General features: G+C 37.7%; 1 protein-coding gene across 24 annotated transcripts in view; it reads right to left on the bottom strand.

The window, feature by feature from the left end:
* CADPS2 (calcium dependent secretion activator 2) overlaps positions 1-15,603 on the bottom strand; it is a 287,279-nt gene that overhangs the window by 39,362 nt on the left and 232,314 nt on the right. For 13 of the 24 annotated variants that reach the window (XM_038155811.1, XM_038155814.1, XM_038155817.1 and 10 more), the window contains 3 exons: positions 9,681-9,822; positions 9,432-9,551; positions 817-972 (listed from right to left, as the gene is read on the bottom strand). In XM_038155811.1, coding sequence (XP_038011739.1) covers positions 817-972; positions 9,432-9,551; positions 9,681-9,822 — 418 coding nt within the window. The remainder of the gene's footprint in view (positions 1-816; positions 973-9,431; positions 9,552-9,680; positions 9,823-15,603) is intronic. The other 11 variants (XM_038155825.1, XM_038155826.1, XM_038155827.1 and 8 more) reach the window with 1 other exon arrangement.

Here is a 15,603-nt window from a genome sequence, read left to right as displayed (position 1 = left end):
AAATTCTTAAGGAATTCATCTTAACTCGTAGGAAGAGTTACAATAGAAGAATTTTTTTCTGAGTTGCTACTCTAATCTTTATTACCTGACATACAGTATCTTTGACCACATGAAAACATAATTAGTGTATTAAGACTGGCATGTTATGTATTAAGTCTAAAGTATTAATATATTTTATAGTCCCGTTGATAAGACAGTAAAGTTTTTTTTTCTTTTTCCAGCTTATAATCAAGATGATCCATGTATTAGTAGCACTGAATCTCTTTGCTACTCTATGTTTTTTAGACTAAAAATGATGATGACTATCATCCAGCCTTCTTTAGTTTGTTGTATAAATGCAGAAATATTGTACACTCTATGTTGTAATATATTTCTTAGAGACAGTACTCTACAACTGATGAATTAAATAGTACTATTAACTGAACATGAAGAATAATGTATTAAAAGGAGAGGTAAATGTGCAAAAAGAGAAAGATTTCTTCTAGCAGAATTCTGAGTTCTGTTAATACTTGCCAATATAATAAAAAGAGAAAAAAATTTATATAATAAAAAATATAATAGAAACCCCAAACTTGATTTATTCACTTCCAAGCATCTATTCACAACAGATAGAGAAATTCTCCTTGGTATTTCCTAGATGTTGCCAAATTGCTGATTGCCAGATACTGGAAATAAACAGAAGTCATGATCTCTTTAGAATTGCCCTGATTCCAGTGACAGGATTCTGGTACAGATATACCCCTGCAAGCCTGCATGAGCCCTCCCGTGTTAATTTTCAAATCTCTCCCAATTTTTAAGTGATCATTTCAACTGTACCTTTTAACACAGGCTTCTATCATGTCAGTGGCCATGAGTTTAAGTCTCTGCTCTAAATGGTGGGCAAATTCTGGTTCTGGCCAGTGAAGATCAAAAACAAACATCTGCAGAGCATCCAGTTTCCAGAAAAGATCTTCTGATGTAGCTGATCCATTGCTGTAAGAAACAAAACAAAACAAAGCCCCCAAGAAACAGAAGATAAATGTATGGATGTCTACCCCAGTTGCCACATAATTAAGGTAATAAGATTTCCTTATCACACCACCTTCATCCTTCGTTTCCCTGTATCATTTAGCACAGTTGCTTTTATTTAAACAATGTGAAAATGGTAGTGGAAAACAAAAATATATCCCCTTAGGGTGAAAAAAGGGAAGGATTTCTCATTTGTTAGATGAGAAATATGGCTGGATAGGGAGGTAGATAGGATGTTGGGGAGCATGGAAAATGAAATAGCTCAAGTTTCAGACCAAGATAGGTAAAATATAGGGTACAGGAATAGTCTGGATATTTTCAATACAGTGAAGATTTTGTGCATATATTTTTTGCCTTCATAACTCTGGTAGATAAGTCTACCAAAGAAATGAGGATGCAAGTAGTAATGTTGTAAAAAACAAAACCAGAAAAATAGCCCCTTGATAAATGCTAATGAATTCCAACTGAAGGAATACCATCAGATCTGGGTGGAGGAAATAAGAGAAGAGAAACTATTTAACAAACTTTGTGTACAAACAAAACCAGCAAACTAGTATGGCTCTATGCCATCTCAGATTGCCCATAATGCTTTAGAGTTCTTCCACCCTGATTTGATTGCTAAATTTAAATACAATCACTTGTGATAAAATGCAACAACTTAAAGCTAAACTAAGCAGTAAGTTCATTTACACTTCCACTGTCAATACAGATTAATGACATTTTCATGATGTGTTGTACTGCAATGCCTGTGTTACCATTTAAGATAAGAGTATTCTATGCAACACTGAATTCCAGGATGTGAGTGACACAAGCAACCAAAACTCAGCCTGACAGTCCCAATTCAGATCCAGACAGTTTAAACACATCTCTACTATCATTTTGTTTCTTCTGCCTCATGACTAAAGAAGAGAATTACCAAAGTGCTAAGTGACACCAGCTCTCATGGAAGGAATCAGCGAGCATTGTGCTCAGGACAGAGCAGGGTCAGATTCAGAATGGAAGAACCAGAAAGTACCTCTAATACCTGCCCACCTAACGCACCCCTCAGCCAGTGGCACCACCACTGGGTCCCACTGGGGCAGTGGGCAGTGGGGTGAATCAAAGCCCAGCTCACGTTCAGGACCCTGAAGTGCAGCAGGGATGCAGCAGGAGCACTGCTTCAGTCTCACACCTGCATCCCTCACCTTCGCCACACCCACGCTCCCCTTGCTCCTCTGCTACCACAGCCAGCGCTGTCACCTGCTGTCACCTGCCTCAGTGCCCAGTGCAGCTCCAGAACAGGCGAGGGGACAGTCAGGCAGTGACCAGCTGGCAGCTGGGGCTCCTGCCCAAGGGAAACGCTGCCTCTGAGCAACTGTCGGAACCCAGGACACCCCTCTGGGTGCCCTGGATGGCTCGAGCCCCTGGCAGGGGGCTCTGAGACCCTGGCAGGAAGCCAAAGGCAGCTGGTATTTTGATCTTAGCCCATGGAGCAAATTACCAACTTTGTATGAAGAATTACAAGTCACAAAACTTTAAGCAGCATAATAGTAGTTGTCGCAGGGTGAAAAATAGAATTTTGGGGATTTTTAGAATGAAGGTTTGGGGTCCCAAGCTGGAGGGAATTGGGCGTGCCCTGTCCTTCTTCTTTCTTCTTTCTTCTTCCTAACCTCCACGATTTGGGTGATGTTGCCACTTTTAGATTGGTTCAGAATAGAAGCTGAGTGTCTAACACAGGTGATAGGTATTGGAACATAAGTATAAATATAGTACACGTAGTTTTTAGTATAAAAGACAACACCAGCCCAGGAGGCAGGCAGTGTGCCTCGGACTGACCTGCTGAACAGATCTTGGCAGACCAGAGAAAGAATGTAAGAGATAAAAAATAATAAACAACCTTGTGAACCAGAGCCAAAGAACTCTGACTCTTCCTTCAACCATCAGGCTGGGAAAAAAGGGCTCTCGGGGTCACTCTGACCGCAGGGAACCCGAGAAGCAACCAGCTCTGGCTCTGGTTTTAATGGTGCAGGTTTTGATTCCATCTTGGGGCACAGCAGGATATTCCACAGTCCCAACACACCTTTTAGTTTAGGCTTTTTTGATATTATGCATATTTTCCCCACTTGGGTTACACAGTAACTGTTAATTCTGTATTGTATTGTGGTCCTGAAAGAAAACAGCAGAAACAGGAAGAAGGCCCACGGGACTGCTAAGGTTACAACTTGCACAGGGGTTCTGCCTGCTGAGGGACCACGCTCATACATCACTAAGTTTAATTAAGTAACAGAAAGAAAAACAACCAAAGCTTCTGGAAAATTTATAATCCTGTTAGACTGTTTTCTAAGTTATATGACAAGCAAATACTGAAGATACCATTGCATCTGCTGTGTACGCTGGCAGTGAGAGAAGCTGTAGATGCTTTGTTTAGACCTCACCTGATTCAAAAGTGACTAAATCAAGTTTTGAGATGATTGGGGTAAAAGAGTAAGACAAATCATATGGGGACAGAAAAGGGATAATCTCAGTATCTATACAACTGTTGATAAAACCACATTTTTTAGAAAACAAGCCAAACTTTCTCAAGAAACAAAACTAATAATTTCCATCATCAGATCATAAAATTAACCATTTTTTACGCTCCCATAGTTGTTTCTTTTTCACCTGATGGAATTCCAAAGGAAATTCTTTAGGACTCAAGAGGACTAATGAATTAATAATAACATAAATGTACCCTTATGCACATTTACTACTTTGTTTACCACTACATTGTAGTAGCCACCTAATTTTGTTTAATTAGACTGCCAAATAAAGTTTCACAATTATAATAAATGTAATAACAGGCACAGGTTCATGGAAGAATTCATTCTGTGAGAAACACTAATTTATTTGTTCTCTTTCCATATAATTTTGAGTTTTCATCCTTCAATTTTTATTCAGCATTGTCCAATGACATTTGAATTTGACTAACATATTGTACTAATAAGATGAAGAAAGAAAATAAAGTGCTACAACAGAAAATGTTCCTGGTTCACACATCCTAACACAAATGTCTAATTTGTTTGCTAAATGCTGCAAAAGAAAAGCTAAACTCAGATTTTATATCTATCTTCCTAGCACAGGAGTAATTCCTGCATTCAAATCAAGACTGAGTCTGTATAATTTGAGCATTTTTTCTGTGAAGGGACAGGACACATTCTTGACTATTGAAAAGTTTTTATTTGAATGTGCATGGTAAAGCTACTTCAGTCTACAGAAAGGAATAATATTGCTCTTCCGGGAAACTGAACTGATATTCTTTCTTTAAAAATTATAATAGTTATCCATAGTTTAAAAATTAAGCACAAATTCTACTGCTTTGCTAGCGAAAACTTAACCTTTTGGGCACTGTCTAGTTGTCCATTCTTATTAATCAGCTCATGGCAGTAAGGGAAGATTACCAGGGATTAAAGAGGCAAATACTATGCACATCCTGTTATATTAAAATTTATTTTAATAGAAATTTAACTTTGCAACTGGTCACACTTTGACTGGGAGAATGAACCAGGTATCTCCAGAGGTTCCTTTTAAATTATTTTATGGCTTTATGACTTGCATCACACTGAACACTGAAAAATAAGGTCCAAGACATAATGTTTCTCCCAGAACCTGCAGCATATCAAATCTAGGAATTGCATGCAGCCTTAATTCACTTATCCACTGACAGCTGAAAGAGGCAGCTTCCCACTGGGCTTGCCAGGTACCTAAGCAGTAGCAATTAGTCAAACAGTTCACTAATAAAGTACACTGGTTGCAAGATACTCCCATACATGACTCCAGAGTAGATGTAGAATGAATAATTTCTTGCTACATATAAAACTCCATAGGATGGCTTGGGATATGAAAAGGTAAGTATTAAATATCTAAGAATATTATCCATCAACCAAAAAATTCAAAAGCAGCTGGTTTCATTTCTTCTATAATCTACCAAGGACAGCGATGGTAATTTTACAAGTTACTGCAATTTTTTTAAGCTTACTACTGAGATACTACCCACTAGCATTTTGTGAGGACCATTGAGAAAACATGCACAAGCACTACATCCATTGTGAGGCCCCAGCCTGTGAACTCCAACTTTTCATTCCTTATGCTGCCTCAGAATACATGTTCAGGGCTCAGAAGGTCAATTGAGAATTTCTTCAACAGAACAGGATTTTCAATAATTTCAATGTCAGTTGCACTCTGCCCCATCTCTCTACTTTTCACCAGCAGATGAGGCATAAGGATGGAGCAGAACCTTTGCAAGCATCAGTTAGTGTAAAGTCCCTCAAAGACATTGGAGACAGAGCTACCCCATGATTTCTCTTAGCTCAGGACTGAGGCAACCTAATGATCAAGCAACCAAAACAAGTTTCTTAAGTCTTCTTTCTTACTGCATACTAATATTTTTGGAAGGGAAGAAATTTGCCTTCCAGAATGCTCAATAGGACCTAGCTATTCAAAACTCCTCATTCCACAGATCAGCCAGATTTCACCATGCCATCAGTCCTACGGCTATATTTCTAAATTCCCTCCCTTAGAAATGCAGCCCATGGCCTCCTACCACTTTACTGGAGGTAAGCTCTGTGACAGGAAGCTATGTGGCACTGCAGACACAACCCCTCAGAGCAGAGATGAAAGATGGTCTCCTGACTCCCTGAGCACCCACATACACACAGACAGGTCCAGCACAGGAGCTCAGATATATTCAGACCAACTCCCTCTATATCACTGTTGGAGCACTGTGTGTGCCCCAGCCTTGTCCCTCTCATCACTCATTATAGCTGAGCCATAGCAGGAAGAATATAGACGACACATTTCCTTTGATGTTGCTTCTTCTGGGTGGAAGACAAGACAGGACTATTCTTCTATAAGCATATATCTTATTCCAGGTTTCCCCAGCCTTGAATTTTCCTGAAGCTGACGTTTTAGACTGGCACCAGATAGCAACAGACAACCTCAGGTGTGTATCTACAATATTTCTGGTTAGTGACACTATGTTATATCTGCACTGAAAAGAATAATCTATAAATTAAACCAGAAACAATTTAAATCACCCACATATCTAACTTAAAACCCAGGTCCAGTAGATGCAAAAAAAACCCACACCAAACCAAAAAAAACCCAAAAAAACAAGAGCCATTTAAAATAGTATATTTGAGAATAAGTAAGGAAAAATTCCTCATTGTGGATGACGGAAAGCTTTTACAGAATATTCAAACATTTTTGCTCTTTAAGATTATCTTCAGCCAAATGGAAGAGTAATTCACAGTACTCTGCATGTCTAGCCAATGTGTCCTCTGAGTTATCTTCTCCAGAGACCAATCAAGAGAGACAGACTACCACTCATAACAATTTCCCCTTTCATATCTCACTTTCCAATGCCCAAAAAGAAGTGGAAAAAAGGTAATGATCTTTCTAAATGTGGTTATAAGTGGCATATATTTATTGCTCCAAAACAAATGATCAAGGACAAAAAAGGAAACAATTAATTAAAAATATAAACAATCTTGGCTAGTAATGTTCAAGAGAACTGTAGCAACTTTAAAGTGAAAATGGGGAATATCTATTTTCATCAATAAAGAACACAAATGGATGTCCAACTGTGAATATATTTTCACTTCTCTCTCTTCAGCAAAATTCTTAGGTAGGCACATAATAGCTCTATTGAATATGAATATACTTAAACATGAGCTTGAGAGCATGGACAAAAACATAAGCAAAGTCTGGAAAATAATAAATCTCTATTACAGATAAAAGAGACACAGGACTTCAGCAAACCTTTAACACAGTTGGCTCACAGACTCATTCTCATTCTTTTTGACTCAAGATTCTTCATTGTGTAATTCAAGCTGATAATGATTAATTGGCCAGAATCACCACTTTCAAAGAGAAAGGTCCTGCAGAACTCTGTGATATACATAGTCATGCCAAATTCTTGCCAAGTCATCAGTTTTGTGGCCAGGAGGAGGGAGCATAGTGAACTGGGAAAGAAAGACTTGGGGGAGGCAGTGGAGAGAAGGAGTCCACTTGCATTCCCGTAACTGATGGCTCTGCTGACTGTATGTATAATTCAGGATACCCCTCTAGTCCATCTAAGCTGAGTTGTTCATCACATTGAAAGGGAAAACTGTCAGGAAGCTCTGGGCTGTGCTTAGCAGGTATTGGAGCAAAGGTATTGGGTTACTCCTTGTTGAAGAACTTAACCAGTAAGTGTGTTCTTCCTGAAAAAGATGGGATGGGACAAGAGGGAGAAAATAAAACCCTCCTCCTTTCTATTACATAACAGTGAAAGCAACCCACTTCCTCTGCCAGGAACTGAGGCACCATTACCAGGAGGAAAAAGGAAACTCCTTAGCATGGGAGGAGGGACAAGTGAATTGCAGTGCTCTTGTTTTTTTTTTTTACCCAAATACATGACCATTCTGAGACTTGAGAATTTACTTGGCTCTTCAGTAGAACACAGATAGGCTGATTCTTAAAATACTGCCTGAATACCAGAGTTTTACAAAGGCAACCTAATGCTGCCTACAATCAAGACTGTCAATTCATGCACATTTTATAAATACAGCCTCAAAGCTCTAAGTTTTGGGGAAAGAACATGAAGAGGTGCCTCCATGAGAGCCAGCACCATGGCAGATCTCTTCTAGAATGCTGTGTGGGGTGGCTGAAAGGGGATGATGGCCTTACAAAGGTCACAACCCCAGTAAGAGGGGGTTGTGCTCACCCCCACTTCTCTGGAAAAGCAGCAGAATGACAGCTACTTCTGGCAAGTGTTTACAGCATGTCAACCTCACTGCTCACCAAAGGCTATGAAAACCTCACTGGCTGGTTTAGGATTTTATGCATACTGTGTCATATATACCATGAAACTAAATACAAGAACATGTGCAAGGGGGATGAGCTCATGGCTGAATTTTACTATGCTTGCACAGGTTTTAACAACAGTCTAGATATATTGCTGCACAAACTCCTTCATTTAGGAAGGATCTACCACTACAATCCTCCAACCAGAATCTGCATTCATTATAAATTCAGTATTCAAAATACATGAAATTTCATCTACACAATTTATTTTTACTGGATGGGGCTGCTGGAAAGCAGACTACATGAGCACATCCAAGATTAGCAACTCTTAACTCTGAAAGCTATTCTTTAAAAAAAAAGTGACCTTTGAAAACCTGGGGATAACAGAAAGGAATTTGAGTTCCAGAAGGCCAATTAGTTTGTATTCAAAGCTGAAATGACTTGCATAAGCACATCAGGAGAAACCTAGCATTACTATAGTAAACACAAAAGGTACCAAAGCCAAGGATTAAGAGGAATTCTGTCACTTTTTAGAGGAATTAACAGCAGAACAACAATGATAATACTCCCTTTTTACAAGGAGTCACATGAAAAAGACAAGGGATAATGGGTTTGAGTTACTTCTGGGGAGTTTCTGATTAGAAAGTAGAGGAAATTTTTCACAATGAAGACAATCAGCCATTGGAATAATCCCCTCAGAGGAAATGGAGGATTCCCCAACATTGCACATTTTTAAAATTTGTCTGGAGAGGGCACTAGACCATCCTAGACCATGATTTTGCCAAGAAAAGTTGATGAGAGGCTCTTTGAGCTCCCTTTTAACATGGTATTCTATGATTGTATTAACTCTTACAGAAATAGATCTAATGCTATTTAGGAGTCTGTCATGAAATTGAAAAGACAACATTTGTCTTGAAATGATATTATCAATGTATGTGTTTTGATGTCTTTCCCAGTCATGCTTTCCTAATATAACTTTTGCTAAAATAAGGCTCATGAGCCTTTCTCTGACATATATTGATGTGTCCTCACACAGAAATCAGAACTATAGCTATGGGAATATTTCCACAGAGCACTGAAATGTTGGGGAAAAATCAAAAAGAAATAATTTTTTTTCCAAGCAGACAAAGAAAGGGATGTACTTCTCCCCTTGGTATTTATTAAAATTTTACTATTTTCCTGTAACATGGATATTTATTCTGAGGACAATATTTACAATCAATGAATTTCTGAGCCAATATAAAATGAGTTAATCAAACCCATGCAAAAATATAATGGGCTGCCTCATTTTACAAAACCACAATCTAAAATCAATCATCCAAAAGGTTCCTCACTGCTTATTAATTCAAAAGAGTCATTAGGTTGTTTAGAGTATTAAACATCGTTTCTGCTATGACAGACCTTTGCAAAGTTGATTTTCTAAGTGACCAGGTTTAAGACTGCTACATTTTAATGCACTAGAAAGCAAGTCACTAACAGTCCATGCTGGGCTCACTCCCAAGAAACAACAATTTCCAACTAAGAGAGGATAAACACCATGCAATCCAAATACAGCTGCACAGAACACTAGCAAGGCCATGCAGAGCTGACATACAGTCAGAAAGTTATTGAAGAATACACACGTGGAGTCATACAAAGAAGTCATCCAGGTTGGTGTAGTAAAGCTAGGTATTTGTGGAAGATTAAGAGGCAAACTTGGAACTTTTGGAAGAGCTACATTAGGAAGACTGTTGGTGATGCTCCTGTGAAGAAATAAACAATGTAGGAATACAATAAAAAATAGAATATTTAGAGGACAACAGGGGAGAACCCCTTATTAGACAGGAAGCTATAAGCAGGTCCTTTGTTCAGATTTTGTAAAAAGCACTTACTTGACAGGTTGCCATGACTCTTGTTCAAGACCTCTGTGAATGGACTGGGCAATTGATGATTCCATGAGATCAATGTAGCGGACGACCATGGGAACAAAAATTTCTTGCAAGTGTTTGTGAAACTTTCCATTGCACAAAAGTGCTTTAAAAAACAAACAAGAAACAAAAAAGTCAGATCTTTTGTTACAGGAAGAAGTGTATCTTAAAATGTTTTAGTACACAAAGGCATTACAAGAATAAGATCTAGCTTTGTAGGAAATAAGAGTTCAGAAAAGATAAATAAAGTGTTCCATTAGGATGGTGTAGTACATTTCAAACTGTCAGTGTAATGAAAAGTAGGTACATACAGAAATTCTTTATTGAACCAGAACCTTTTTGTATCTTCTTAAAATTAATAATATGCTTTGCTGAATCTAAACATTAGCAATTTTGTTAATTACTTCTACACCAAGACAGGACAAAAATACCTGAACTAAGAAAAAAAAGTATTTGAATGCCATTCATAAGCTGTAGAATATCACCTACTTCACAGATGGGACTTAGTACATGAAAAACTGCATACACATGCAAACTGAACATGCTCAAAATCTGAAAATTAGTTTGCCATCACCCCTCCTTGTCCCTGTATTTGCTGAAGTGCTCTCTCAGCAAATGCTAACTCTTAGCACACTAATGTCCTGTCCACCAAAAGAATATATGTTTCATGTTTTGAATGTGTCTGTGTTCACCCTTTACTCTAGCACTGTTATAAGAACCTATGAGAGTATTCCCATGTGCATATGAAAATAATAGAAGCTCAGCCACAGAGAAAAATCTTCATGACTTTGGCAACCTTTGTTTTCTCTTGTCCGTGTTCTGTTGCTTTAAATTCTTTTGTGGGTTTCTCCTCCCACTTATTCCAGCCTTATAGAGGCTTCTTGTATAATTGGATGGGCACCAAAACCACACTTTGAGGAGGCTTCCTCCTCTTCCTAAGAAGAAAAGCGTGGATCACAGAGCTCACCATGGACACCATCCTTTAAAATTACATTCCCTTTTGTTCTACTATCAATGCCACTCCATGTCTAACATGTCAAAATAATTTCTAAAACTTCCAGAAACTACTTTGCCTTCCATTCCTGAATGATGTCCAGCCCAAACTGAACATGGAGAGATGGAGACTATGGGGAAAATGTGCCATCAAGTTTCTGTCCCCTATTGCTACTTGTACTGCAAGGAAAGGCCCTTGTTGCTGAATGTTTGGACACCATTTTACTTTTTTCCTTCAATAAAATGATCTGAAAGCAAAAAATAATTTTCTTGAAAACATCTTTGTAGAGTAATAGGAAATATTGTATCAATCACCTTTACCTGAGGAAACAATATTATGTGATCAGCTCTCTGGTTTTGATAATTGCCTATCTTGCTAAGAATTTTCAAGCTTTCAGCTAATTTTCAACCACTTTAGACACAGGGCTGGAGATATCAGATACATGAAGTTTTATAAAAACAGGCAGCTAGGTAGCAGGCAGAGATTATTAGGGTTTCCACTGAGAAAAAGGCAGAGGTGTAGGATCATCTCTTTATTAAACACTTGAGAATCCACCCTTGAGAGTACCTGTGAGTCCATTACAAACATGATCCATTATTTACACTGCTCCAAAGAATTGTTAACTAGTTAGTTCTGGCTTATTATTTATATATCAGGAATTCAAAACAGTGTAATTTTACTCTGTTTATAAATGTTTTATATATCTTAAAACTACAGCACATTTCACCAGCAACAAAAATGACTGAGGAGGATTTGGGTATTACAAAGGCTGCACAGTAAACAGCTGATGAGCACTGCCTTTGAGAAACAAAAGGTTGCTGGTATCCATTTGCATTAGACTGAGTTTTCAAGGCAACTTTGAGCTGAAAAATAACAGCAAGAATACAACTGTGCCAATTAAATCAATCTTGCTGCTTTATAGTGAACCAGTGAAGAACTGTAATTAATCAGGCAATCACAGTTACTTGAAGGGATAAGCTTGTAGTTTAGTGTTTTCTGAGCACACTGCAGAAATGCTCTGCTACAAGCACTGCTCTGGGAATTACAGTAATGAAGCCTCATGGGCAGGAAGGTGACTTGTTATTTCAAAGCCAGCATGAAATTTTAAGAAGTCAGAAGCAATAAAGGTGCTCAACTTCAAAAGCTGAATCATTTTCCTACCATTGTGACACCAGTCTTTACAGGGAAGTGAAATTTTCCAAAATTAAACCAAGACTTACACTTCACCTGCACGGAATTGCCCCTGTATGTGGGTACACACCCACAAGAGAACTGTCTTGGATCAACAGCTCCATGAGCATTCTGTTTTCCCAGGGTTCAGGACTTGGCAGCTCTGATTTACCCATCTGCAGATCTCCACCAAGGATTCATGCAGGGCAGGGAAAGATCTCAGAGCACAGAGATAAATTATATAGCTGAGTATCATCATCACACTCATGGCACTCTACCCTATGATTAAAACTGATCTTGCCAAAAGGTACCACCTGTGCATCAAAGCAGATGGGAAACAAGAGATCCTTGAGGAAATGCCACTCTCCAGACCCCTCAACTACTTGTCTTCAAAGCTATGTGGCTTAATTCTCCATTGTCTTTTAAATATAGACACCCCACACCTTTTTTATATGAGCCATCATATGAGCCATGCATATTCACACAAGCAACAATAAAATGAAAGCCTATGCCAGAGCAAGGCAATGCACAGGCAATATTTAAGGAAAACACATTATGGGAATAGAAACAGAAACCTGAACTAGACATTCTTGAAATATTGATGTTGAAGAAGAAAATTATTACATTTTTTTCATATTAGGAAATACATTAGCTGAAATATATTAAAACATGACAAGAAAATATCAGAGATGAATCTAAAGTCTACTTATTCAGTACTGGAATGAGGTTTCATCTCTAACAGAAGGAAATGAATCTGCTGTGCCTGTGTATCACAGAAGCTTCTGTTGCTTTTACTAATACAGGCACATCTCAGGAGCTTTCCTGGAGTCAGCATGTCATGCTGTCCTCAAGAGCTTCTGTAGAATCAAAGGCAGGCAAGCATGACACAGATTAACATGAGTCTCCTTTCCCTTGACAAAACTAGCACTCTGTCAGAGTCTGTAACTATCCCGTGCTTAATCAGATTCTACTGAAAAGATAACTTGAATTTTCTGGAATATTTTTAAATCCAAAATAAGAAAGAGTATATTTCAAGAAGGAAATATCCTTGAGGGCCCAGATTATACTTCTACCAATTGAAACTCAACCAATGACATGTGAAAAGAAAGTTTATATTCCTGTTCATTTGCTGTTTATATTCTTCCCCCACAGTGAATTTCCTAATCAGCTAGTTAAATTGCAGTAAAAATTGCAAGTGTCTCAATTTATATGGAAATCATCTTGTATTTTTACATATAAGACGTATTTTAAAAGTGAAATTTGCAGGTTTGCTTTGTGAAAGTCAGGTAAAAATTCCTTTGAACTTTACAAGATAGAGTGACATAAACAGGTTATAGCACAATTTACCTTTGTGTAAAAGTCCCATTAGGAAAAATGATTATTGGATATTCTGGAAAGGAATAATACAGCTGGAGTTAACTCTCAGTAACAGTAACCAAGACATGTAGCTGTTATCTGAAGGCAGGTTATGATTTCAAAGCAGTTCCCTGATCTGAGAAAAGATACCCTCTACAATGAATGAGAAGTGTAAGGTTTGAGGTGTTGGGGTGGGTATACAGTTTGCTCTGATTACCTTAAATCCAAGTTGTTTTCTAACTCTACCCTCTAGTTTAAGATAGGGTGCAATGTTATACATAAATTCTAGTCCAAAAGGGGTACACAGTCTGCAACAAAGCAGGAAGGTGATGATTCTGTCTTTGGTGGTGCTTGCCACTCTGCCACTAGTAACAATAGTGGAAAAAAATGTATCAGAGAATTCCTGTTTGAAGTCAATAACCATAATTATGGCAATGGCTTTTAAAAGGCTAACACTCAACATGTTGCTTTTTCTAAATCAGCTTCATCAGACTCTGCCCTTTAGAGCAGACTGTGGCAGAGTTAGGGCAGGCGCACAGACATTCCACTGAGTAATACTTGAAGGAGAATGAAGATTATGGGTCACCTTTATAAAGCTCCTGGTTTTGACTGGTTCATGCCAAGGTTGCAATGCAATAATGCTGAGCAATAGCACAGGACAAAGCATCAGTAAGTGACACTTGCAGAGAAAACTTGGAAAGAAAATGATCAGAATACTGAATATAGAGTTGGAAAACCTCTATAACATGCAAAATATGTAGAGGCTTCATCTAACTAGGCATATGCCACTAAAAGATATCTCTAACACCACGTTAAATGAAGAGGCAATAATATGTCTGTCTTTTGGGCACTAAAAACCAGATTAATCTGAATAAATAAACAACTACAGAATGTAAACTGCCCTCTAAAGCAGGCCCCTTCAAACATAATTTATAGGCTCTGTGGAGAAAAAGTAACATGGTCATTACAGAAAATAAGACACAATTCTGGACAACTATGTTCTTCTTCCCTTTATGAATATCTCATTTCGGAAAAAATAATTTTGCTGTCCTAGAGAGATGCTGAGTATTGTTATCACTGTACAGTCTGCAAAGCTTCACAGAGTCAGGCATAATTGTGGGTGGACAATAGCCACTCTGGAGATCATTAAAATGTATACTATAAAGGCAGCTATGATCTTTTTTTAAAATATTTACAATTTGAAAAAAACACAAGAAATTTATCTTCAATCTGTTATTCATCTCCACAGTGAATAAAATTTTTAATTCACTTTTTTTAGTTAGCAGAGAGATGTTAGATGTTAGCAGTTAGATGTTCTCATGAGAGCTGTTCTCTTAAATATTTTAAAAGATGGGGAAGATCATCCTCCTCCCCCCCTCAGTTTTTTAAAGTTTTTCAGTTAGACTAAATGGGAATGCAATCACTGATGTACTCTTCCTTGTGGAACAAGATCAGAAGAAATGGAGAGTCTTAAGGTGACACAAAATGGAGTCCTTCATGAAAGAAATCAGAAGCTTCAGTCAGGACTTCCCTATCCTCCCCTCTGCTCATAAAAAATAATACACCATATTGGAGAATGCATTTTTTCTCATTGTTAATTGGATGTTGACTTTGAAGTATTTGCCTTGAATCTTGTACAATGCTTTTTACACTGTGTAAAACAGCACCTTCACTATTATTTGAATATGAATTTTCATTATCTCAGAGGTTTTTTTTTATTATACTTCAGTTATGTAGTCACAAAAATAGTTTCACAGGCAAGTTTTCTTTAATTCTGTAAATGTAAGATTGTTTCTTTATTGTTAGGAGTTCTCTCATGTCAGGTTTATGTGAAAACTGATTCATGCACCAAAGATTTAGAGCTCATTTAATGCTCTCAAGATAGAATAACATGCAGGTGTCAGTCCTCCAAATTTCAGTGAAGATTAACCTAATATGCAATATGGTGACCTAACTGTTCTTCATTTGAAAAAAGTCTGAAAAGTAATCTCTGATATAGCCAGAGAGTGAGAATAACCCAGTGGGATTTCCACCTCTTCATTTCCTAATGAGTTTTTTGATAATGAGAGGTGACTTTGCCAGTCACTGTGGGCTCTATTATGGCTAATTTACTCCACTTCACTCTCCTTGTTAATTATTAACACTAGCCTTTTTATCCTCATGAGACCACATTCCAGTTTTTTCCCTTTTTAGATTTTTTTTTCCTAAATATGTCTTTATGAAGGTGATAGTTTTCAGGAAAAGATTTTCACTTAGGGTAAAGTCAGAATTATTTATTTTACCTTGGAAGACTGTAAAATTTATTATATAAGCATGGGCATGGGAGCTCTTGCTAATGCTTTTAATGCAGTTAAAAGGTGAAAAGGC

Source organism: Motacilla alba, chromosome 1A, assembly GCF_015832195.1.
Source record: "Motacilla alba alba isolate MOTALB_02 chromosome 1A, Motacilla_alba_V1.0_pri, whole genome shotgun sequence".
Lineage (NCBI taxonomy): Eukaryota > Metazoa > Chordata > Aves > Passeriformes > Motacillidae > Motacilla > Motacilla alba.
The sequence above is the reverse complement of the archived record's forward strand: the minus strand, read 5'-3'. Positions and strand labels throughout refer to the sequence as shown.